General features: G+C 42.3%; 1 protein-coding gene across 1 annotated transcript; it reads right to left on the minus strand.

Moving 5' to 3' along the window:
* Nucleotides 1-1428: 1428 nt before the first annotated feature.
* Nucleotides 1429-26009, minus strand: LOC117585350 (dendritic arbor reduction protein 1). Its single transcript, XM_034274794.1, has 5 exons — nucleotides 25661-26009; nucleotides 18814-19257; nucleotides 11390-11502; nucleotides 4475-4727; nucleotides 1429-3376 (listed from the first exon to the last, which is right to left on the minus strand). Exons 2-5 carry the CDS (start codon nucleotides 19051-19053, stop codon nucleotides 1949-1951), a joined length of 2034 nt encoding a protein of 677 aa, XP_034130685.1. The 5' UTR covers nucleotides 19054-19257; nucleotides 25661-26009; the 3' UTR covers nucleotides 1429-1948.
* Between the last annotated feature and the right edge of the window lie 305 nt (nucleotides 26010-26314).

Consider the following 26314-nt stretch of genomic DNA (forward strand, 5'->3'; position numbering starts at 1 on the left):
ATATCGTAGTATGGCAGAGATGGCTGAGAGAAGCTTAATCTAAGCTAGAGTTTTACTTCTTATCCGATTTAGTTGGGGGTAGGGAATTCTTTCATTTCTATGCTATATGGTATGGTATGGTATGTATTTATATGTATGTATAGACTACGTTTTATAGGATACATTGCATTGTGCTCGTTTAAGAAAATTTAACATTTTTTTTCACTTCCTCGCTCCTTCACACACATGACGCTTGCGAGGGTATTTTTAGGGAGTTTTGGTTATGGTTATGGCTATACAATAATTCCGATTTGCTGTGCAGGGAGGCAGTTCTGCTCTCATCTGCTATGTACAGATTTCCTTCGGGGGAGTTACAACCTAGCAAGTGTGTTGGGGGGAATGCAAAGGGATTGATTGCCCGCCTAAAAAATGGTTCACTCGATATACCTAATGGGTGTTTGCCTCAGCTGATTGCTCAGTTTAGTCGTAGTTTACACAAGCCTTAAACACTAGATTTCCAATTTATACAGTTTATTATTGTTGCGGCAATAAGTAAAGTATGTTTTTTTAGTTTTTCTTTTTTTTAATATATATTTAAACAGTCTTGTTCGAGCCTCTAAAATGTTTGTATAAAGGCTTTGGTTAAATGCATTTTATTTAGCTGAAAATCAAAGGAATTCTTAAATAAAACACTTGAGAGTTGTACTGTAATGTTAAGTTCCTGTTAATTGTGGCAGTGTTCTGTTAAGTGTTTGAGTTGGCTGTGGGAAAATAACAGAGCAGAATTGTGCACAAAAATATGCCACATTATTGAATACTTTGTGTGTGGATGCTCAAAAGTATGACAGGAAAAGTGTAGATGGTCGTTTGCCCGCCCAAAAGTATACAATGCAAATTTTAAGCGACATTTCTTCAGAGCTGCAGTACCAAAAATTAACACATTGGTTGAAAGCGGAGCCACTGAGCAACAAAAGAGAGTCAAAAATGTAAGAAACTTATTGAGGTTTGTTACAAAATAAAAACCCTTTCAATTTAATTTTGGTAGTCGATTTTTTCAAGATAAACTCAACAACTTTTTTTTTTAATTTTGCCTATCAAAACTCTAAAAATAAAAACAATTTCCCATCAAATTTGGACTCGAATTTTGCCCATAAAAACCCTAAAACAAAACAAATTCCAATAAAATGTTGCAAGCTTTGGGTTAGTAAGGAAAATGGAACCCATTCAACGCTCTTTTGCCCCAAAAGGTTCCAGAATTTATGACACCTAGCTATACCTGCTTCCTCCTAAAAGTTTTCCAAACATGTAACATAAACTAAAAAAATGATTAAAAAAGCCAATTTGTTGATTTCAATTAATGTTTTTTGTATTGTTTTTTTGTTTTCTGATATTTTGGTATATTTTGTGTTGAATTTTGCTCTTCCCTTCAACGTTTTTCTTGGTGTTTTTTGTGTGTTTTCTTTTCTTCTCTCGTCACTTAAAAACTAAAATAACAAACAAAATTACAAATTAAAACTTAAAAGTAACTTTACGATTAATGGATATTTGTTTTTTGTGTGGTTTAATAATACATTATAAATTAGTTGGGTTTTTATGCTTTAGTTGCAAATTTGTTTGCTTAGTTTTGTTCTCTAAATATATGGCTATAATGTATATATTGTAGAATTTGGCAATCACATTGGAAAAACACTTAGGATCTATAAGTTCTTTGCTTTCGAGACGAAAAAGTTGTTTTGCTTTTGAAACAGAGCGAAAACTTGTACGATTAATATGGCCAATCCATTCGATACGCATTATAATAAACCTATCAAGAAACTTTGGGCTCTTCTTTATTTTATTATCTATTGCTTTGACGATGTACACGCAGGACAGATTTACTTTTTTTTGGATATAGAAGCTAACACTTATCCGACTATGACTAACTGTACAGAGGGAGGAGAGGGTTATCCTATTTACATGAAAGGAGGATCTACGCAGGCGACAGACTGGCCGCGGCAGCTGCTGCAGCAGCATTATTATTGTCCAGCTGTGAGGTGACTGTGGAGCAGGCGCTGCTGTTGTTGTTGGGACTGGTGGCCTCGGCGCTACTGCTGCCGGAGGCATTACCCGTCATGGGTGACGCTTTGCCTCTGCCTCGATTCCAGCCAAAGCTCAGCGCGGAGCTCAGTTTGCTGTGCTGCTTGGGTTGGGTCTGTAGATGCTGCTGCTGCTTCTGCTGCTGCTGCTGCTTGAACTGTGTCTGTAGCTGCTGCTGCTGTGGCTCTGCCAGATCGTAGTCCTGTCGCCCAATCGAGCTGGCAGGCGTGTGATGACTGTAGCCCGAATCGGAGCCAAAACTCGAGTCTCCATACGGATGACGATAGTCCCCAGTGCTGGTGGCATAGGGCACTGCCCTGGCTGTTTGCTCGTAGTAATAGTTGGCATTATACATGGGCTCGGCATAGCCATAGGCAGGCTCTTGGTGCAGCGGTGCCGCATGTATGCGATGATGCTGATGCTGATGCGCTGCCAGGCGACGATCCACTATCCGGGGCTGTGTTCTCGCCCGCATGGTGGCGGCCATCAGGCCACTGGCACTGTTCGTGGGATATTGCTGTGAGGCCGCCGGATATCGTATGCGTTCCCTGTAGATGGTCGAAAGTGGCGGCACTGGGGCCTTGCTCAGTTGCGCATTGATGCGGTTCCGGCGCTCCACCTCGTGCTCCAATGTGTTGTAAAATTGAGGCGCCAGCGAGCGGGCCGTGTACCCAAGGGACATTAGGTTGCTGCGGTTATCGTACAGCGGCGCCAGGTCGGCAATTTCTGCCGTCGAACTGCTGTTGTTTAGATCCTGATCCTGTGCCGTGCGTTGCTGTCGCGTGCGTGGAGTGCGTCGCGCCAGCAGCAGCTCGCTGTTGTTGTTGTTGTTGCCGGAGCCAGAGCCAGAGCCAGAGCCAGAGCCTGCACCCGAGGAGGCTGTGGCCGTGGAGGCATCCTGACCCGTGGAGGAGCCACTACTCAGCACACTGTGACGCTCCTGTGGCGCCTGTTGCAGCAGCAGACCCTGGGCTGCTCCCGCCTGTGTGCCACTGCCGCCAGCACGCTCATGATAGGGCGTGGCCCCAGGTGCCGCCGTGCTGCCTGCTGGGACGGCTGCAGTTGCAGATCCTACTGCCGCTGCCTCCTTCTGGAAACTGCATTCGCCCGGCAGCGACAACTCATCCTCGGCGAAATCATCATCGGAATGCAGTGGTGGCTCGGATTCACCATCGGAATCGACGCGTCCGGGCCCAAGCTCCTCGTACACATTGTCATTGGAGCGATAAGGATCGGGTCCGGGCGATGAGCTCACGAGAAAAGGTGGCGACCGTGTCATGGGATATCCGCTGGGATAGTGAATGCTTTTGCCTTGTAGCAGCTGTAATGGAAAGAGCAACGGAGAAATCCAGTTAGTAAAGGGGTTGACAGTAGGGGTGGTAAAAAAAAAAGGGGTTGGGAATGTGGAGAACTTTCACTGTTACTTTTACTGCCTTCTTTTCTTTTGCCTGTGCCGCGTAAGCCGCTTTAGAATGTCGTACCCTTGGGCAGAACTTTTGTGACAAGGGGTAGAGGATGAGAGCCTGAGATCCTGGCAGCATAAGCAGTTTGTTGGAGCACAGAAAAGAAGTAAAACTGCCACAAGAAATGAATAATAAATAGGGGGCCAAGCAGCAGCAGCGAAAGTAAAGAGTGAAAAAAGCGAAAATAAAATGGAAAATGGTGGAGAAAAAAGTGCAAAAAATGTGCGAGAAAGTTACCAATTTACTCTCCAATCGAGCGTTGAAATTAATTGTAAGCGTAGCCTAGACAGGGTATACATTAAGCAGATTTCCACACTCAGGGATAACCCCCTAAAGGAGCTGTTTATCAGACAATAAAATAAACACACACTCCCGCATGTGGGGCAAAAGCTGCCACATTAAATATGAAAAAAATGAAATAAAAATGAGGCAAGAAAGAGCGAGGCGGAGACCATAAAGAAAACATGTTTTGAGAGGCAGGACAGGCAGGACACTCGCACGAAGGAAACGGCGCAAAAAAAAGCGCTGCAGGCGTCAGAGTCGTAAAATATTTTGGGCACACAAAAGGAGCTGAAATGAAGCCTCACAGGCAGAGAGGGGCAGGATATGGACTACATATAAATATATATTTATATGAATATGCATGTCCTTGATGTCCTTTATGTGCCCATGTCAAGTTCAAGTGTAAATTGAGGCGTACAATGGGCATAAAGACAGGCACATCAATGAATTATTATACAAAAAGGAAAGACACGAAAGGGATATGGATATCCATGGAAGGAAATGTGGTTTCAGCTTACAATTGAATTGCATGTGACGGGGATCAGCAGCAGGACCAACAGGACACGGGACAATGACAGTGCAATGTTTTGACAGCATTTATCGTAATATTTGTCAAACAGATAAAGGAGAAGCATAAGGGCAGGGGGTGTGGGAAGATATGGATGAGTACTAACCTCTGAATGATGCTGCTGATAATGATGATGATGATGCGGCAACTGCTGATGATGATGATGATGATGGTGGCGATGCATCACCAGCGGCCGATGATGGCCCAAATGTGCATCCGGATCCTCATACAGCCCATGATGATGATGATGATGATGCGCAGAGCCCAAAGTGCCACCGCCACCCAGGGGCATGGCACCGCTGAGGGGTCCACGAGTGGGTGTCTTGCATGGCAGGAGATTCTGCACTTTACGTTTGTTTCTGCAAAGAGAGAACGAGCAAAGGATATTGATTAATAAATGTACAAAGGAGAGGGAGAGCAGCGTGAGAGATAAATGGTGATGATTATAATGATAATGTACCACGAGGAGTAGCAGGAGGACCAGAACCGACTCCTTTGCCAGCTAATAGAGCCATAAGTTTTCTTGAGTCCAAGCCAAAAAAGAGATAAATCGATTTGTAATGACCAAAAAGGAGACCAGAGACCAGAGCACAGAGCTCTGGAGGCTTGGCCTGATAAATGTCAGGTAAACAACGCCACGATTTTGCCAGCTCCTCTGAGCTTTACCCAAGAAAATTGCCCAAAACAATTTGATTAATAAAGAATGCACAGTGGGGAGGGAATCAGCACACAACACCCACACAGAAAATTCAATTTAAATGAGCACAAAAAGCAGCGTCAAGCGACGTCAAAATGATGATGGGAAAAGACGCTAAAGGAGCAGGAGGAGAAGCCTCAGAAGGAGCATGCGAAAGGAATCCTCTCATTCAAGGGACAACCGCGTGCCATGAAAATAATGAACATAATTAAGTGTTGCCCATGGCAAGGAAGACAAAACAGACAACCTTGAGGATGCCTTCAAGTAAGCGGAAAGCATGCTCGTACCCCCTCTCATGTGGCAGGCATAAGCATAATGAAAAATTTGAAATTAAATTGACGCCACGTCATGACACACGTAGCGTAGCAGCAGGGCTTGGCTAAGGGCTTCCCCCAAGGATGAGCTAACATCCTTGTAATGTCTTGTAGGTAAACATGTTGCGATGTCAAAGCGGAAGTCGCTCGTAGAAACTCGCAAACACAGACAGAGAGCGAGAGAGAGAGAGAGAGAGCGGAACTTGAGGACATTAAAAATGATTTGCCTGCTTTTAGGCGCATTTGAAAGGCAGAGAAAAAAAGGTAGACGAAGTTTGGTTTACCTTTTTGGAAAGTTGTAGAAATCATGGGGAATTTTTTTTATGTATTTCTTGAGACGAGATAAGAGCTGCACAAAAGGGTTAGCTTTTGGTGGAATATTAGCCGAAAGTAGGTTGATTTTTCAGCTATCAGTTTTTGGTAATCTGCAAGTCTTAAACCAGAAATTTCCTCACTTAAATCGCTTCGTAACAAACTCAATCTGATATTGTATAATATGCCTGATTCCCCAAAGAATATAAATGACAGCGCACACACACAAGGAGAGAGACCCTCCAACCCCACACACGGATGGGACACTGAGGAGCTCTCACATTACACGTTAGCCTGCTCACAGCTGAAGTGAGAGAGTGGCGGCTGCTGCTGCTGCTGCTGCTGCTGCTTGTTGACTTTGACTTGAGACTGAGGCTAAGAGTGGGAGCAAAAGGAGACTAGAACTCAGAGCAACAGCTAGGAAGTAGTCTCAGGCTGAGACAGAAGCCAAGCCAAGACGGCACAGAACCTGCCGCCTGCCGCCTGTTGTCTGTCTTGTAAAATATTCTTAAAAGTAAATTAAATAATGTGGCATGCCGCACAAGCCAAAGCACTTCACAGCAGTCTCTCTCTCTCCCTCTCTCTCTGCCTCTTGACTTTTGTGTGTGCCTCATTTCATTTCATTTCACTTACGAGGCGTAAAAACCAAATCTACGTTAGAGAGAGAGAGGGCGAGGGAGCGGGGCATGTGTTTGCTTAACCCTTTGAGTGGGAGGGAGAGCTGGGGTGGCGCTGTTTGATTTCTAAGCGTTATGGCCGAAAGGGCAGGGTTAGGGCCTGGACCCAGGCATCCCCCAGAGTGTCGTACAATTTGGCAAGAAAGTAAACCATTTGTATGCTCGATATATGCAAAAAGGGGGAAACTGTATGCCTAAGGGATGGAAGGATTGTGTGTGTGTGTGTGTGTGTGTGTGTGTGTGGCAGAATCTTAAGCTACCTTTTGGGCCCCGGGGAACACAGCAGACACATAAGCAATTTACAATAAAAAGTAGCTGCTGCCACAGAAGGGGGGCCAACAATGTTGTACGGCTGAAGGTAGTTTTCTCTCTCTCTCTCCTCGTTTCGTTTTTGTGCAAAAGTTACGGCTTGCTAAAGAAGTGAATCTTTTATTTATGAACTCCTGAACTTCCACAGTAGTTCCACAGCAGCAGGAACAGGCTCTTTTGGGGGTTGCACGGCACGTAAAAAAGTAAAAACTACAAAGAATAAAATAAAGGAAAAACTGCCAGGCAGAGGTGTTTCCCAACCCAAAGTGGAAGCGGGTGTGGGAGACCTCGTGTTAAGACTTTGATATGGAAATTGCATGCCAAAGATGTATGCAAAAATCTGCATAGATCAGGGGAAGGAAAAGGGAAAAGAAATGAAACAAAAATGCAAATGACAGCGGAAGAAAATTGATTTCTAAAGAGAATACAAATAAACGATTTTTCTTTTGTTTTTTTTTTTCAGTAAAAGAAAATCAATGTTTGTCGGATTTTTGGAATTTAAATTAATAGCAGGGCAAAGGCAGAACTTAAAGCTATTTTTAGCACTTTTTTACACATTTTTCTACACCAAAACAAAGTGTAAAACATTTTCTTAGACCAATAACCAATAACAAACCCACAACCGCCACCGCCACTGCCACTTTGGTGGTCTTACAGCGCTCCAAATCCACCAACCTCTCCACTCTACTCTCCTCTCTCTGTGGCTTTGACCATTGCACAACGATTGAAGCACCGCGGCGTTGCAGCGTTGACCAGCAAACAAAACAAAACTTGACCGCAACAGCTAGCCGCAAATGCAAGGCACTGTAAAGGCATCAAATTACCCGAAGGGAGAGCAGCACAAAAGTGCTGCCGTGAAGGCAACAGCTGTTGACAGCAAATGAGTCACTTGGCAACACTGGTTGGGGGGAGTTTTGATTAAAAAGAAAGTGAAATTGCCAGGACAACAAATGGGGGGAGGCATAAAAAGGTAAATGAAAATGAAAACATGCAAAAACACACTCTCGCCCTCGTGTAATAAGCAAAAATTGTGATTGTTATTGCATACTTGAGGGCGCGTTACCTACACATATGAGAGACCAGAGACAGAGCTGAGTGAAATTGATTTTATTTATTTAACAGTCAAAATATGCCAAAGATGTTGCCTCTGCTTGCCTCATTTCATATGAATGAAACATTTAACACACACAAACTCGACTCGACTCGAGCTTGACTTTGGAGAGTTTGCTTTTAACGAGCAACTTTTTTTTTGCCTGCCATAATTTGTGTGTTGCAAAAATATTTATATAAATTAAGCATATACATATATTTATTGAAATATTATTAACTGGCGACAATGTTAACAATTTTAATGACAAGCGCTTCAGATTTCTGTCCCCTTTTTTTTTTGTTTTCAACCCACATGTTGCACATGCAACAGCATTTTTCGTGTAATTAATAAAGTTGCCAATGTGCAAACATTTGCGAGCGAGTGTGCGTGTGTGTGTGTGTGTGTGTGTGTGTCTGTCGGGGTTTATTAAAATAATTAAGGTAATTACGAGTCCCAGAGATTGTAGACGACAAAAAGCGAGAGCGAGGGAGTGCATCATAATAAATGCAATTTATGGTTTGAATTTTATATGATAATCGTTTTTGGAGCAAGCCGAGCACAGGCATCGGGGGCATTTTAATTAAATATTTATCAAGAATTTAAAAGCCATAAAGCGACCACAGGGAACAAATAATATTTATATAATAAAGAAAACGGCATTGCTATGGTTTTTGGCTCTTTGAACACCTGACTTTTAAGCCACTGAATGCTGGAGCAACGAGTTTTTGTGTACTGCTGTATCGGGGTGTCGCGACACGCATTGCTCGACTGCCATTATGTTTATTTGATTTGTATTAGGCTAGAAAAATATAAATAAAATTAGTTGCTATTTTATTTATGAGCTTTTGCCATAGTTCTTTCATGGCTTGTTCTTTTTCTTCCTTTTTTTTTGGGTGGAGGCAGGACACGCAACACATAAAAGCACAAGTAATGTGCCACATCATAAATGCCATAGAAATGGCAGCCATGGTCGGGGAGGGTCCCAGACACTTAAAGCTTTTCCTTACGCCTAAACGCACACACACAAAACCACACACACACACACAGATACGTATATGTATATGTATATGCATAGATAACTATGTAATAAAGATGCCCGTTTTGTGATGGTATTTGTTGTTTTTTGCCTTTTGTTTGCCTCAAAAATGATGAAGCACAAGAACAACATTTCACCCACACCCCACACACACACTGTGATATTTTCCATCTCTCTTTCTGTGCATGCTATCTCTCTCTTTGGTGCGTGTCTGTGCGGTCAGCAGAACTTTAATGAATATGTATGAAAATCGCTTGTGGCACAACCCAAAAACACACGCCCCCTCCTCGGCTCCACGGCTCCTCGCCAACGCCTGATTCTGTTGATGGACAAGAGAGTCCCATGAATATTTTTGCGCCCAAGTTTTGTGGGTGCCGCTGCTGCTTCTATTGTTGTTGTTGTTTGCTGAAGCGAAAATCGATTTTCGGTAGACAGAGGAGAAAACTGGGTAACAGGGAAAAGACTGTGTGTAACATGTTCCTTCAACACTTGTTGATGTTAATGAGCAGCAAAGAAGAGGCTCTTTTGGGTAAATCAATGTAGGGATGCAGCTGGCAAAAGCATTCAGGGGTTTTCGTTTGGGGAATTATGTGGATAGAGATAGCCTTTTGCTTTTTTTTTAATTATTTATGAGTGCTCAAAGAGCTGAGTAGAAGGGGATAATAGACAAGAGTTTTCCATTTGAAAGTTCTTCCGCAAGAAAAAGTTGTGTGGCTTAAAGAGTTATATTTTCCTTCAGTTTAACGCAAAATTTCTCTCTATTTTTCACCAATTGCTTTATTTTTCCTTCATTTCTATTCCCTATTCGCTCTATTTTCCCTAATTTGTATGCCTGTTCTTAAAACTGCCCTTAGTCTGAAATGTAACCCATTAAAGCCTTAGCTCTGGCCTTGTGCCTCTTTTAGCTCCCTCTCTCTCTCTCTCTCTCTTGGTTCGTTCGTGCCTTTGCCTATAACTGTTATCTAGCCCAGCCATTGCTCTCCCTCTCTCCCTTACTCCACTGCTGTGCGTGCAAAAATCTTTTGCAGCTTTTACTCCAACACTGCATTACATGCAAACAATGTCCAGCGTGTGTTTCGCTCTCCACTCTCCTCCTCCCTTTAGTTATTTTCCTTTTTTTCCGCTCTCCTTTTGTGGTTTATTTCTGCAGCAGATTTCATTTCGTTTGCAATCTCCTGGTTTGTGTGTGTGTGTGGTTTTTTTCTTCCCAGAGAACGTAAAAGTAAATTGTTTTATACCTTTTTTTCTTTACCGCCCAACCAAAAGTTGATTTGTTTTTATGTGTGTGTGTGTGAGAGCCATTTCTCACGTGTTTTTTTCCTTGTAGCTGCGTAGCTGCTGCTGGAACTGCTGCAACATTTATTTAAAATTTCAATTTAATTTAGTTTCGGGTTTTAAGTGCACCCACACAAACACACACACACACACACACACACGTACACATATACATTCCCATATTGAGGTCACTGTGTGGGCGCCCGCTCAAAAGTAGACTACATTAATTCTCGTTTGGCGCTGCTGAAACTATCTCCCTCTTCCTCACTCTTTCGCTCTCTCTTCCTCTAACGCTTGGGATAACTTTTACAAATGGATTTTCATTTCTTTCGTGATGTTTTTTGTTTTTTTTTGCGCTTGTTTTACATACATTTTTGATATAGTTTTATAATGTTTATGCAGCGCACTGCCTGGTTGGTGGTGCACATTTTTTGCATGGTGCGAACATTTATGCGGCTCAACACTTTTATCCTTTCTCATCGCTCTCAATCCTCCACCATGCGCTTGTGGGCGGCATAAGTGCATAATGCTTTGAGCTCTCTCTCTCTCTCTCTCTCTCTCCCAGTGATTTAATTACGCTTTTTTCATATCTACTTTTGGGTTGAGGGTTCAAAAACGTTTGTAAATGCGTTATGGCTGTTTTAATCAATTGATGGAAAGCTTATGGGGCGTTATATACGTTATATTGTGGGCTTAAAGTTCTTTTTAAGTTTTTCTTAGTACAAATTCGTGGACCATTTGTTGGAAGTGTTTGAGAATGCAGTTTAAGTGATGAAAACTATTATTTATAGTGATTTAAACCTTGGCTAAAGGGTTTTTGTAGCTTCAATTGATTTAAACAATTGTTACAATTATTATAAACCATTTAGTTTGGGGTTTCTTAAACTTGATTTCATTTCGAACCGCTTCCCATCTTAAGATCTCTTCTGCGTTGGGTTCTTGCCCATTTTTATCTGCGCTCAGTTATCTGGCAGTTGAAAACTTTTTTGCTGCACATAAATCATAAAAGCAAAAGAGCAACAACAGCATGCCACATGCAACATGTTGCATGGCAATGGTTAACGCCTCCCCAGCAGAGCAGAGCATAGCAAAGAGAAGCTTGCACTGCGGTAAAAGTTGCCTGCAGGGCGGTGTAGAGGGGGGAGCACAGACAAGCCGCGATAATAGTCAAGACAAAGCCACACAAGGCGTTGCACGGAATGAATGAAGGATGAATGGTTGGGGCACTGGATTGTGTGTGGCCCCCCCTAGACCATAATTGAGTCATTGTAGGTACTGGAGGCACTAGAAATTTTTGTATCTTTTACTTACTTCCAAACGAATAGCGACGAGATGAGAACAATCAAGATAAATAGCAGCGAGAAGACCGCAATCATGGCCGAGGTGGCCAACGATTGACTGCTGTACAGGCTGGCATCCAAGATCTGCAAAGACAGAGAGAGAGAGAGAGAAACTTTGGGGTTAATAAAAAGTAAAAGTTAAATGTTAATGTTGGTTAGGAGCGAGCGGCTGGGGATGGGGAGGGGACGCTCAAACTCAAACACAAAGCCATTTTGCATATAAAACAGAAAAACAAAAAGCAACACAAAAAAGACACACCAAAGACACGAAAGAAAGCCGCAGGAAAATACTAAAAGGCAGAGAGAGATGGATGGATGGGGGTAAAATATATTTTCAGTAAATATGCCTAACGAAATGCAAACAAAAGCGCAGCGCACGCGACTTGGGCTGTTAACCTTTTCTGTTACTTTGACTGTGGCTTTTCTTCTACCCCAAAAACTCGGTAAGAATTCGGACCTGGGCCTGGGCCTGGGCCAGGCGTAGGCGTTTACCTTTTTGGCCAGACAAACTCACAGCCAAATTAAGGTCATCTTGGTGGATAAAGCGAGAGCAATTTGCCTTTTCAATTTATGCTTGAGCATGCAAAAAATAAAATCAAGTTACAAAAAGAACTAAGAAGTCTGAGGATGGGCAGGAAGTACATTTGATAAGGCAAGAAAATTAGTTGAGAAAAGAGAGTGTGTGTGTGTGGGCGGACTGCCATTTAGATTATTGCCACTAGAAACAGTATTCAGATGGTTCAAAAAATACACAAAAATAAACGGAAATGCTTTGAAAATTGCTATTTATTATTTGTTAGCGATTCTTCTTTTAAATATGTTCTAGCTAAAGTTTATTCCAGCCCTAACCACTGAAATTCCTAACAAACTCGAAACAAAACCCTCCCACAGCTCTAAAAATTGTTGATAAAAATCCACACAAAACATTTAAAAAAAAAAAGCCTTGACGAGTAACTCTATACCTTTTTGGAAAATAACTGTATTGCACAACTAGTTTTCTCATATTTCAAATCAACAAAAACAACTCTGTATCAATGCAACAAAAACTTTTTGCTTATCAGAGAGACAGCGGCAGAGGCTGAGTGGCCGCCTCTCACCTGTCGCCTGTCAAAAGAAAGAGATAAACTGACTTTTTGTTTATGTTTTTAGCCCTGTCTAGATTTGAAGTATTTTTGCATTAAGTAGTTTTATTTATTTAAATTGTATTTTGTTTTGTGGCGCAAAAAACTGGCCTTTCTGACCCCCGACTTTTGGTGGAGAAAAACGGTCGACAAAAAAAAGGGAAAACTCCTACACAAAAATGCACCTGTCGTTGGCAACAGCAGCGAGACAAACGCAGCATAAATCACTCAAAAACATGCAAATATATATTTTTTTTTTTTTGGATGGGGAAAGAGTGCGAGAGGAGGAGCAAATGCCAAACACAGAGAGAGAAAATTGAGGTCAAACTTTGACAGCTGTGCAAATAATTTCGCCGGCGATTGTATGAACAAGTATCTGGAGAGTATGCTGCTGCCAGTATGAGTGTGTGTACTCAACTGGTGCTCTTTGTGCTGCATTTCCCTGTGTGTGTGTGTGGATGTGGGTTACTCTTTAATTTGTAATGCATTTTGTGCATTTACTAATTTATTAAATGCATCTCCCCGCTCGGCTTTGATTTATTTGCCAGCCACAAACACGCTCTGGCATTCGTACAAATATGAAATGTGGGACATGCGGAAGCATTCATCGTTTTCCAATCGCTTATCTACCGCCCCAAGAAAGAGGGGAATTCTGTTTTATAATTAATCAAGCGCTTGCAGCAAATATAAATATTATTAATATTTCAACAAGAGAGAGAGAGAGAGAGCGTGTAAGGGCTGTGCTCTCCCTCTGCCTAGAGTCACAGATAAGCCATTAAAATATTGACATCCAGCAGCCGTTGCTCCAAATGGCGAAATTGTTTAAACTATCGGAAAAAGGGAGAGCTCAGTACAAAGGGGAGTGCCATGGGGGGGGGGGGGGAGACCGTCGCTTATCACAATCCAAAACAAAACAAAAACCGAAACGAAACGAAGAAAATTGTTTGTGATATTTTGAAATTCATTTTCAAAGACAAATCGGCTGAGACAGACTCTCAAGGCAAAACCAAAATACAAATAATAATAAATTAAACAATTATAATGCGGCATGCGGCATGTGTTGTGATGTGTTGTGCTGTGTGTGTGCATTGCAACGCCAAAAGCTGTGGCACAGACGAACAATGCCCCAATGCTCGTAATCAAATTGATTAATGAGACCTGACGCCAGCTTTTCACTTTTTTTCAATGGCTTTTTTTATATTGAATATGGAGCAGTGGATCAGCTTTGGGCGTTGCTGAAGGGCAAAAGGTATTGGCTAAGTATCGGGAGATGAAGCGGATGCCAAAACAATATTTAAACAGTTTAAATGTTCATGGAAAATGTGTTAGAAAACAATTTATGTTAAGAAAATCACAAAAATCTTGAAAGCTCTCTCAATTATCGATAAATAATCGCCAAATTAATAATCGAAAAATATTTGTTCTGCTTGCTTCACAGTTTTTCGGTAAGTTTTTTGATAACAAATCGATTTTTCCTATACTTACCGATTATTTTATCGATAAAATGTTAGATTTTCTATTATTTCTTCAATTAAAATCTCAAATTGAGTGACAGAAGCTTACAGACCTGCTCCCACTCCCACCCTCTCCGCTGGCTATCACATTTCTTTCATCTTTAACACTCCCCAATGCACCAGACCCGGTCCCCCATTGAATCTTATAGAAATCACACTTGCGTCATTGAAATATTTGTGAGAGTCGTGAAAAGAAAGAATAACGAAATAATTTTCTTTTGTCTAAAGATTTCTCATGCTTCGAACGCAATGTTCCCCAAGTCAACTTTGAACTGCATTGTGCGTGTCCGTGTGTGTGCGTTGATAATCGATAAATCTAAAATACACGTACATACGCCGAAAAGCAGCGTTTACCTATTTGTAATGCTCATATTTTTTGGGGCCAAGCAAATAAATGGGTGGGGAGCGGCAGAGGGGGGAGAGGCAGAGCTGTAGACATTGCGACAGTTGTCGATTGCTGTGTGGACTGCCAGAAGCTGCCACCGAAACGCTTCCAGCTGCCTTCCAGAGAGCCATGCCCTGCCCCCCTACGGGATTAACCCAAAAGATAAAATACAGAAAGAAAGAAACAGAAACAGAGAGAGAAAAAAAGTAGTAAGCAAACAGAGTCGCATTATCGATAACAACGAGGCGGCAGCAGCAATGTACAGTTGCACCTCCCCCCACACACCCATTGCCTGCAGATAAGCAGTGCAACAGTAGGCCGTTCCCTACTGTATGATTGAAGGCCTTCCATCTGGCTCTAGGCATTCCATAAATTAAATTAAATAAAGAAGAATGAGAAAAAAAAAGTAGGCAAGGAGTAGGCAAAAGGTAAACATAAGCCACCAACCAGATAGCGATAACATTTGAACGATTTATGGAGGAAAAGGCAAATAATGGAAATGCAAACACAGAGACACCAAACAGTCAGGCGACTGCTGGCTACTTGGCCGATAAAATAATTAAGGCAGCAAAAAAAAAACCCCCCATTAGCTGGAGGAGCTGGGAATAAATGTAAAATTATGGCACAAAGTTTAAGCCAAAGAATAATAATCATAAAAGGAAAAGAAAAAGGAAAAGAAAAAGCTGGGTAGAAGTGTAGATTAACGCAGAGCCAGTGTTGCAAAATGTTGTTTACTTTTATGCGTATCTTTTTAATCATGAAAAATCTGCCAGGCTTGGGCTTCTCTTGCCTTCAAGTAGGCCATAAAGTGTTGCCTTTGACCCAATTTTGAGCGCCGCATAAAGGCAACAAAGTACCCGGCAGAGTCATCAAAATCAGTCGTCAAAAATGTTGTTGCCGCCTACCTATTGAAAAGTTCCACTCTTTTGGTCGAAAAACTTTAAAAGTTAACAACTTTTCTTTCTCTCGCAAAAGTCAAACGAGTGGGAGCTTGTGCGCGAGGCGCCAGCGTTTTCATTTTCCGGCTTGATGAGAAAAACACAAAAGTATTTTCTGCCACACACATAGACAAAAGCCTGATGATGTTGCGTTGCAACCAGCACGTGCCACTTGCAGTAAGGCAGCAACTTTGGCTCGCTGCTTTGATAACATGGCAAAAGTTTTTCAAACATGCGATGGGTGTGTGGGGGGGTGTTGGTGTTGCTGTGGCTGTGGCTGTTGTGGCAGCACAGAATGTTTTTTATTTTTTTTGCACACACATCCTGTAAGCCCCCTAACAACTTCGATTTTCATAGCACGTGCATAGCCGAGCATCGAACTACCTGGTGGCACCCCCCTCTGCCCTTTTGTGTAACCACTTGGCAGTGCAATTGTTTGGAAACAGCTTCGTGATTTGAGCCCGGTACCAGCTACCCCAGGAAGGCCCCATAACCATTTTCAGTCCCATCATCATCTAAAGGGTGTAATGAGTCCAAGAAAACTTCTTTGAAAACTCAAAGCCAAGCAGATTTAAGCCCTGAATAAATAGAAATAAATGCGAATTTCTTGGTGCAAGTTTCTTAGCTAAAAACTGTATTTGATGTGCAGCTTTAAGCCTCCCAAAGTATCATGCATCTATCCAAATGGAAATAAATATTTGTATATTATATAAATAATACGTTTTAGTCTCGTGACGCTCGCAACATTTTTCATTGCTCCACCAACCCAACCCAACCCAACCCAAACCATTTTATTATTCGGTAGTTTTTCTCTGTTGCTGCTCTCTGCTGTCTGCAGCTGTGTCTGGCGATGTCAACTGTAAACAACATCAACACTAAACACCATGGAAAAACAACAACGAAGCAACCAACCAACCAACAAGCGAGTGAGACTGACAAAAAAAACCTCCCAAAAACTCAAGGACCCACAGACTACAAAAACACACACACAAAATTGTTGTCAGATGGAGATAGAAATATATTGTAGCTAAAGGAATTTCGCATTCTCACGACATTTGATATCAATGTCATGCTATTTGCCACACACACAGCCTTTAACCTCACCCCGGAAAAGCCCAACCCAAACCCATCATCATCATCTTCCTTGCTGCTGCCTTAAAGCAAAAACGTTGAAATATTTCTTTGGAGCAAAAATGGCAACAACAAAAATAAAGGATTATTTGCTGCCTGCCACGCCCATTGGAGCAAATCAGAAGCTGCTTGTCAAGGATATTTTCTTCCATATATATCGCCAGACACATCTGAAATTTAATTTCACTTTGCAGCTCCTTCCGCCATTCGAGCTTCCTTTAAAGGTTTTTACTCTCCCTCTTGGAACATTTTGCTTTGCCAGACGCACACACACTTTTCCCTCTTCAAATTGGCACACTTGCCTGTCGCTTTGCCTGACATTCAATTTGGCTACCCGCCCCGACTGCTCATGCTAATCCATTAAATTGGATTCGAATGCGTCGATTTTTTCCTGATTTTAAGCCGATTTTCTCACAAATTTAAATGGGCATGGGCATGGGCCTGGGCTATGCGTCTTATAAGATAATTTGATCTAATATAATCCGTTAACCGTGAGATACACATAAACTGCATGTTAACGTTTGATTTGTCAGCATAAATCAACGAGCGCGCGACAGACAGACAGACAGACAGACAGACAGCCTCAAGTGTTGCCCACACACAGAAATAATACTCCAGATCCAGAGATATGTCTCACAGCCGAGACCACACACACAGCCCCGAGGCTTATATGGTTACATTTGTTTTTGTGTTATTTATTTAAATTTTTCATGTAGAAAATTAAGTGGAAAACACTCGAGTTTTTTTCGTGTGGAGTCCACAAAGATATATTTTGGGGCGCTGGCTGGCAGTCTGTGGCAGCACGTGAAATGTTATCAGTGAGCATTTGCTACAGCGTGCCACACCGTTGTGTTTGGAATTTGATCTTTGTTTTACTCATAACATATATGTATGCATACCCCGTACCGCTGCCCTGTCATCATTGCTCTCCTCGCCTAAGCAAACACTTGCCCCACAGATTAGACGAGGCGAGTTTTTCCACATGAAAAATTATCTATCTATCTTTTGGTTGTTGTTGTTGTTGTTGGGAAAAGCCAGAAATTTATATGTAACCGCGCTGCTGACAACCTTTTAAAGTGAGGGTTGATTTCGTTTGCCATATGTTGCCACAGAATGAGTCAAAAGAATCCGAGTCCGAGTCCGAGTCCGAGTCCAAAGGGGCATGGACAGGGCAGTGCTTTTTTGTTGTCCTTTTTGCTGTGTTGCTGCCTGTCGCTTAACTTTTTCATTGTTATTGTAATTTCTGTTGCTCACGGGGTGGGACATGGTCATCATCATCATCATCATCATCATCATCATCTTCTCTATAAGGAAACAGTCGTCGGGCAATGGCTAGAGGAAGTAGCGCCCCACAGTAGCCGTGCAACAGCTGCTGTTGCGAGGGCAACACACTCTCGCCCAAGGACTTCAAGGCAACAAGAAAACGACAAAAAAAAGAAAATTTGTTTCACTTTTGCTTTAAAGTGATTTTCTTGTGGTTTTCCCACACAGCGCCCCAAATGGGGAGCGGCATTTTGTAAGTGGGCGTTTTGCCATGTTGGCAATTTCTCATCAGCCCTTTTTGCCCTTTTTTTTGGGGGGGGGGGGGGCAGCGACTTAAATTTAAATGTGCTTAAAGATGGAACTTTAAGTGAAGAAAGATTGTGGGGAAATAGGGCAAAGGAAAGCGCAGAAAAAAGGGTTACATTTAATTGAAATTTGAATGGGAAATAAAGAATAAATAAAATGTAATTCAAGCTATCAAAATCAAATTAAATTTTAGAGATAAAAGTAAGCAAATCAAGTCAAGATTTTAATGATAAAAAAGCCACTAACCTGACCAGCTAGCAATCAAAATATAAGCACGGGCACTGCCCCTATAAACCCAACAGATTTTGACTTGTCAATAAATAAATTCAACAATAGATTCATATTTTTCAAGTGCTTTATTGGGGTGTTGAGGGGCCCACGCCCACAGGCCCACAGTACAGCATAAACCTACCACTTGAGTGTAGTATTATTGTTGCTGTTGCAATATGCATAACACATAATTCAATAGGGCAACATACATTTCTGACACCTCTAACGAAGGCGCAGAAAGCAAAAAAATTAAACCACTTGCGCTGGCTGGCAACTACAAAGAGGAAAAATCCCAACAGCTGCGGCAAAATGCAAGCTCATTACGAGAAGGAACGGGTGGGATGTGTTGGTAAGGGTTGCCGCATAATCAGGGACTGCCACCCCTCGGTTGGTTTTGGGAAATTTGCAACGCCCTCAAAATTATAATCAGCCTGAGCCTGGCTGGCGGGGGGTGGGGGGCTACTCACCGGCATGGCCTGACAGACATCGCTGTCCCATTGCTGTTGCGCCAACTGCTCATCGTTGCAGTCCTGCGGCACGACGGTGTATTCGGCCAGCGCTGGCGGCCTTGGCGGTGGCGGTATAAGGAACTGTGGCGGCGGTGCCAGTGGCATGGGCAAGCCACCCACCGCACAGTCATCGCATTCGAACATGAAGATATCCGCATCGGTGCTGGGCATGTCCATGATATCCAACATTTTCCACATTTGGTTTGTGTGTGTGTTTTTTTTTTTTTGCTTTCTTTTGTATGCGGAAGCAGGAGTCCTCTCTGGCTCTGGCTCTGGCTCTGTGGCTTGGGTTTTTCGGTGTAGGTTTTAGGCTCTTTCTTTGATTTTGGGGCGGGGTCAAATGCGCTTCCCAATGGCTGCTGCTGTCATCGCTGGACAGCCGTCGCTGGCGGCCTCTAAGAGCTGTGTAAAGAGAGAAAGGAAAGGAAATTTCGATTAGTTAGGGGCCTAGCGAGTGCATCTTTACGGGTAGCAGCATTGAAGGAGGGAAACAACAATTGCAGGACCAGCCACAGCATGTGTTCCTGTCGCTCTCTTGTCTCATGTTGTCTCTTCCTTGCTGTTGTGTTCCTTTTTGTGCTGCTGCTAATTATCTGACACATGGATGTCCTGGCACGTAGAACAATTTCCAAGTTGGCCAGGCCAGCTCTTCCTGCTCCTCCTATAATTAGCTTGATCCTGACCATTTCAGCTCACACACGGTCCCTGCTGCAGGCAGGCGGCAGGCAGCACGCGCTTTCTGCCACTGCCACTGCCACCCCTAAGCCCTGACACCTACCCCTGGGCTAACACCTAACCCCACACCACAACCCCCCCCCCACTCTGGCCAATGTTAATTTTTATTGATTTTGCTTAATGCGTTGCCAGTTATTTTTTTTGCCATTTTATTTATATTTACTTTGTGCGTTGAGTATTTATTTTTTCTCTTTTTATATTTTTCCTCTCTCTCTCTCGGCTTATTGTATTTCTATTTTAGGTGCAGGATACACCCTGGATATTTTTGTCGACTCATGGGCAATTGTTTTAACCCACAGAGGCCCCGTCCTCTGTTCGTTCTCTCTCTTCTTTATGTTTTTTATTATCCTTTTTTGTAGGGTTCTGTTTTGTCTGCTTCACACATCTGGCACATGGAAAAATAATTGAAGACCAAAGAAATTGACTCTCGGTGGCAAACCTTTTTGGGTTTTAAGATTGAGTTGGGATTGAATGATTGATGGTTTGGTTGGTTGACTTGGTTGAGTTGTAATCGGATATGTGTGAAGCGTAAGAGTTGGAAAAATAGCTTAGAAAATGCGACTTTATCGGTGGGGTTTTTCTTTTAAATCAAAAGTTGCATTTTTCCCTCCATCTGTTGTCGGTTTTTTTGTTGTGCTTGGGGTAGTCTCAAGTCCAAGGTTGCTGCCGCTGTGCCTCAAGAATATACGCTGCAACATATGTTGCCAGTTGGTTTTCATTTAATTAGCTTGACAGTTCAGAGATTCAGAGAGAGAGGAGATAAGATCTCTCTTTCGCTCTCTCAACAACAGCAAAAAAATAAATGTTTGTATCTCCGAGAGTGTCCGTCTGTGTGTGTCTTGTCTTGCAATCAAATGTAAGCCGCTGTTGACATTGGAGATTAAAAGATATTAAAAACGAAGACGACAAAACCAGCAGGAAAAAAGCAAAGAGAGAGGAGGAGCAGGCAGCAGCAGGCAGGCAGCGTCTTGGATACAATAAGAGTGGCAGGAGTGGGGGGGAGGACAGACGGACAGTCGAACGGACACACACAAAACATGTCAAAGATGAAATGTTGTAAAGAAAATTGAATTGAATTGAACTTGCCAGCGAGGCCCGACTAATAAATAACAAAGCAAAAAACGAAAAGCAAAAGCAAAAGCAAAAATAAAAGTAAAAACTTTATAAAATCTTAAAGCTTGCAACTAACTAAGAGAGTGAGTATCTTGAAAATCGATTGAATTGTCTGGCGTTTGGGTGATTAACTTTGAGCAGACAAAGGAAAATAAAAGAAAAAGAGAGAAAAACGCTTGAGTATAATGAAATAAATCGTGTTGAAAAAAGGGAGAAGACTGAAGAGTCTCTAAGGCTGAGACGTCTCTGAGGTCCAAAAGAAAACGACAGACAGATAGACAGACGAAAGTCAACGAAATCGATTTGTTTTGAGATTAAGTCTGGAGACTGAGACTGAAAAACCTTCTACCTCTAGACAGGAGCAGGCAATCCCGGCAGTAAAACGGAAATGTTATGGACAGGCGGCCGACTGAGCATAATGGAAATCAAAGCCAAAGACACAGAGCCAGGGGTAGAGCTCGGGCAATTAGCGAGTGAAGTCTCTCTCTGTCTCTCTGCGCTCTCGATAAGCCCAAAGCAGAAAGCACTTAGATAATTGTCTTAAAGCTGGGCAGGGTGCCATTCGAGAGAAACACTTATAAGGAGCAGCAGCTGTCCCAGGGAGAGCGATTCCGAGAGTATCTCTCAATCAGTGAACCAAAATTTCAACCCATTCTTTGTGCACATAAATTTCAAGCACTTCAAGCCAATTAAAGGCTACACTTTCTTTCACTTTCACTCTTGTTTCATTTCATTTGTGATTTATATACTATATAAAAATAGGAACCAAAAATGCTCTCGCTCCTTCCGAGTACTTGACAAAAAGACAATTGCGGTTGCTCGCTCGCTCGCTCAAGTACAAGACACAACAGCAGCTGGTCATGAAATTTATATGCACTTCTATAATTGAATTGTTTGATTGGTAAATTGTTAAATGTAAGAAAAACTAGAAACAAAAAACGGACACGTAAAAAAGTCAAACCTCATATGTAAAGGGGGGTTGGAAATATCGAAAATGACTCAATTGGAATTGGGTTCTCTCTCTCTCTCTCTCTCTGGCTTCTCCCCGTGTCGGTCAGGTAAAGGAAACACATTTATTAGCTACAATGATAAATGTTCTTTCAAGGCAGAGAAAAAAAGGATCTGTAAATATCTGTCTCCCTTTCCACAACGACTGTCGTTCGGACCGTCCGTCGATGTGTAATTTTAATTCGTTTTGGGTAGAAAAGGAAATTGATATGGGTGCGACATCGTCTAGTTTTTGGTCAAAATTCAAACACGAACGTGCACCACACTCAGGTAGAAATGTAGCTATGGGTCTTCCCTCTCTCTTTCTATGGCTCGCATATTGAGACATTCTAGTTTTGGTATTGATAACACCACGGGTGTTCGTCTCGTAAGTGGAACAAATGTGCCAGACAGTTGGAACTTATCCTTGGAAATGATTGTGTTGCAAAAATTCTACCAAGGGTTCTTCTTTTCTCTGAGCACGGGGGATTAGTAGTTGTAAGTAGTTTTGGTTTTGGCGACATGAGGAAAGCGAGAGGCAAGTTGGGTTACTTTTTGTGTGTTGAAAAGGGAATTTTTGAAGGATATTTAGAGGCACTTTGGAAGGCCAGTTGGAAGTCGGTTGAAGGAAATGTTCAGCGCAGTTTAAAGTGTTGCCAAAAGTAACATTTCAGTACTTTTCTTTATAGTTTTTATAACATGTTTAAAACCCCATTCGCTAATGCTTAATTCCTGTTGCCACATTTTAGGCTTTACTCATAACATTTTGCTGTTTATTTTGATTAATTTTGAAGCCCCCTCCACTTTCATCTCTCATCATCCAGAGCCCCACTGCCATAACTTTAATCTGTATAGAAAATGCCTGGCAGCATTTGTGCCACACACACAAATTACCAAGATACCCCCCCGCCCGTCACTTGCCGCCTCTGTTTAAGCTCCACAGAGAAACCTACGGCAACTTTTGACTTAGTTTACATATCATTTATTATGTTGGCCAGGGCCAGGGTCCTGCCTCAAGGGGCAGGCGGTGTTCTCTCTATTGTTATATAAGGTGTGTTCTACAAAAAAAAAAGAATCCAACACAAAACTTGCCACGCCCCTGAGGCGTTAAGGCAGAGAGTGAGAGCGAGAGAGAGAGAGAGAGAGAGGCAGAGAGCAAAGAAAACTTTTAAATAAAGCAAAGAATGCGTTGAGTTGTGGAAGAGCAGGAGAGGTGCAGGGGGGTGCTTGGGCAAAGGGAAATGAGAAGATGACGGCATGTCACATCAATGTCACTCAGCATTAACGCAGAGCGAGGAGGGCGAGAGCAAGAGCGCGATGAGGAGCAGGCAGAGCAAAGCGTGAAAGAGCGTAGCAGGGGGAGGGTTTCGCCAAGTAACTGTGGATTGCGTTTTGGTTTGCAATGGAGCGAACGGGGTGGCACGCGGGGGGAAAGCACGTCCTGGCCTGGACTGCGATAAAGTTTTTTTTGTTGTTCTTCTTCTGTTTCACAGCCTCTGCCATTCCCACGTCTTTCTGTGTGTTTCTTCCTTCGGCCTTTGGGCAGCAGCCAGCAGCCAGCAGCCAGCTGAGGCATGAAAATCAGCATCAGCCCCTCCGCTCCGCTCCTCACCGTTCTTTCCATTTGTCTCACTGCTTTCGCTTTTCTTTTGGGCACTTCCTTCTGCCACCTTCTTCTGCATTCATGCTCTTCCCTCTCCTCTTTCCTTTGGCATTACTTTTGTGCTTCACGCGAGAAAATTTACAAGCGTATAACAAATATTTTGTTTTGTGTTTACAATTTCTTTTCATTTTTTTGTTTTGCGTGTTTCCACCTCATAATCTCCTCTCGCTCTCTCTCTTACTTCTTACGCTCCTGCTACTTCCGACTCTGCTGTGTGTCTTCCTCTTCTGTTTCCACTTGTCCTCAAGACCTATTTGCATAAGATACTTTCTGGTTTTTTGTCAAAGAGAGAGAGAGAGAGAGAGAGGGCGGTGGACTTTACCTTGTAAGTAGCTTAGGCCTATTGGAAAGTACTACCCGGGGATTCAATGAGCAGAACCTGCCCACTTCCCACGCTTCCCCAAGCAGAAGCAAAAGTCTCCATGAATGAAAAATCCACAATTGAGTTTTGATGAAGAACCCAAGCAGAAGCAAAGGGAGAAGAGAAGTACTATCCAAATGGATACGACGTACCACCAATTGAGTTCTCAAAAAAAAAACAGAATAAATAAAGTCGGGAGGGAGACAACTTCTTTAACTTGGAAATTTATGTTTCAGCTACGAAGAAGCGAAGTTTATCCAATGTTTTGGATATACATAAACAACACACGACATTGGAATACTAATTAGAAGGGGCATTCGACACCGAGGATGAGGCTATTGTGGGGTACTGAAAGAAGGTTGCCAGCAAGGTTACAGCAAACGGAAATCCTGTGGAAAAAGGCTCACTCTCCTCTCCACTAACACACAGGGAACAAGAGAAAAAAAGGTTTAACATGTGTAAAACTCAATTCTGAATTAAAATTCAATTTGCCAACAGGTAAAATCCCAACCTAAAACCGATTGACCGCAAAAGAGAGTAAAACGTGAAGTGAACTCTCAACCCTGGGTTGAACCCTGAAAGCAATCTAAATTGAGTTATTATTGTAGCCAGAACAGGGATTTCCTTTACAGATTTATACCCTTAAAAGTGCGTCATTCTTTTGGGGCCATTAGCTAACAAAAATTCAACTTAACTTCCCTAAATCCAATCCCTTTACTGAGTAACCCTCTGGTCGTGGCCTCTTTTTGTACCTTTTTTTACTTGGGTTATTATTTATATCTTTGGCGGCCACGATTCCCGTTTAACAACTCATTTAAAGCAAAGACACATGCGGCACCAGCGCGAGAAGAGATCTTATCGCCGATCTAAAAGATCTTCCAGCACCAGCACCGGCACCAGCAGCTCCACTCCTTACGCTGCCACACGCTCGCTTGTCGGCAGCATAAATTTTATTTTGCGTGAATTTATGAGTTACGCTGCAGACAGACTTGAATCGAGCGGTGGGGGACTGCGAACCGAGAAGTGCGTATTCATATTTACCAAAGGATTAACACGAAAGGAAGTACACAGAGAATTTGATAAAAAATAATGAACTGTCTGTCTGTCGGTTACAGTGCTATTGCACTTGTTGCTCATTTGCTAATAATTTAAACAAATGTACAATAAATACAACAACAACAAAAAGCAAAGAAAAAACACTAGAAAAAACACACGCCAGATGATGAAAATGTTTGCTCGAGTCAAACAAAGGTGTCGCCCGGTCTTTGGCTCTTTCTTCAACTAGTATTTGGTTATAATTAAAGACTGTCTCGCCATCGCACTCTCTCTGTGTGGCTCCATGTGCTGGGCTTTGTCGGTTTCTGGACTTTGAAGAAGAACCGCAATGCAGGCCCCAAACAAAAGCCCCCTGAGAGATGATTTGTTTACACTCTCTGAGAAATGCTTGGGTTGCTCCAACAGTTCTATTTGGCTCTTTGGGATCTCACATATCGCCCATAAAAAGCTGATATCTGGGAGATACTTCACTCATCGCTTGTAATTCTAGACACAGATAAACAGAAATCTATCCATCCACTTGATTTTCTTGTTTTTGGGTGGCTTCTTTCCATTATAATCCCAAGTTTATTTGAATATTTCACTAGGCTTTTATTTTGCCCTACTTCCTCTCATAAATCTTGCGGCATTTTATGGCCTTACTTCCTCTGGAAAGTAATCTTTATTTCGTTTCAATTAGTCACCGCACTTTGAAGATTAGAAAACACTTTTTTTGAACAATCATATTTTGACCTTTATGATAATTCCCTAATCACTAAAGAGGTTTACTGTCGCCCACAGAAGCTCAGGCTTATGATCTGTCGTGAGATCAATGCGTAATCCGTTGGGTAAAAGTTTTCCAATTTCTTTTGTGAATTTTTTTATTGTATCCATTTTCCCTAGACACTTACCCGCTATTTCCTATATACTCCAAAATGTTGGGTTTTTTATTTCTATGTTCTATTTCGTATTTCTTTCGTTTCTTTCTTTTTGAATTTTTCAAACACTTAACACAATTATTATTTGTTGTATTTTCTTTTTCAAAACTTTGCTTGTTTGGTAAATGTTTTTTGCACGACGCGCGTTATATCTTTAGTTTTATTTTGTTATCTCTAAGATATTTTTCCAATCAATTCCAAATCACTTTTTTCGTCACTCAGTCTTGTTGCGGGTGTTGTGAATATTTCGTATTCAGATCGTTCAGTTGGAAAATAACGCTAGACGCACCACGTCCGATGTCGGCGACGGCGATGGAAAAACTGAACGGTAACTACGAGGCTGCTTGCCGGTTTCCCTGCTGGCAGGCAGGCAGGCAGGCAGCGACATGTTCGTGTGCATGTCTCATCGTGCTCAATCGTGTTTCGCTACAGAATGAACTTGCTCTCACCGAGAGAGAGAGAGAGTGAGAGAGAGTGGCTGCTGCTGCTGCTGCTCTTGTGGCCAGGTAATGGAGAGCATTTTGTTCTAAACTGGTTGATTTCTGCCTCGATTTTGGGCGCTATTCATTTGGTTTTCGTTGGAGCTTCTTGATTGTACAAGTTGCTGCTGCTGACGCTGCTTAAAAG

Source organism: Drosophila guanche, unplaced genomic scaffold (genome assembly GCF_900245975.1).
Source record: "Drosophila guanche unplaced genomic scaffold, DGUA_6, whole genome shotgun sequence".
Classification (NCBI taxonomy): domain Eukaryota; kingdom Metazoa; phylum Arthropoda; class Insecta; order Diptera; family Drosophilidae; genus Drosophila; species Drosophila guanche.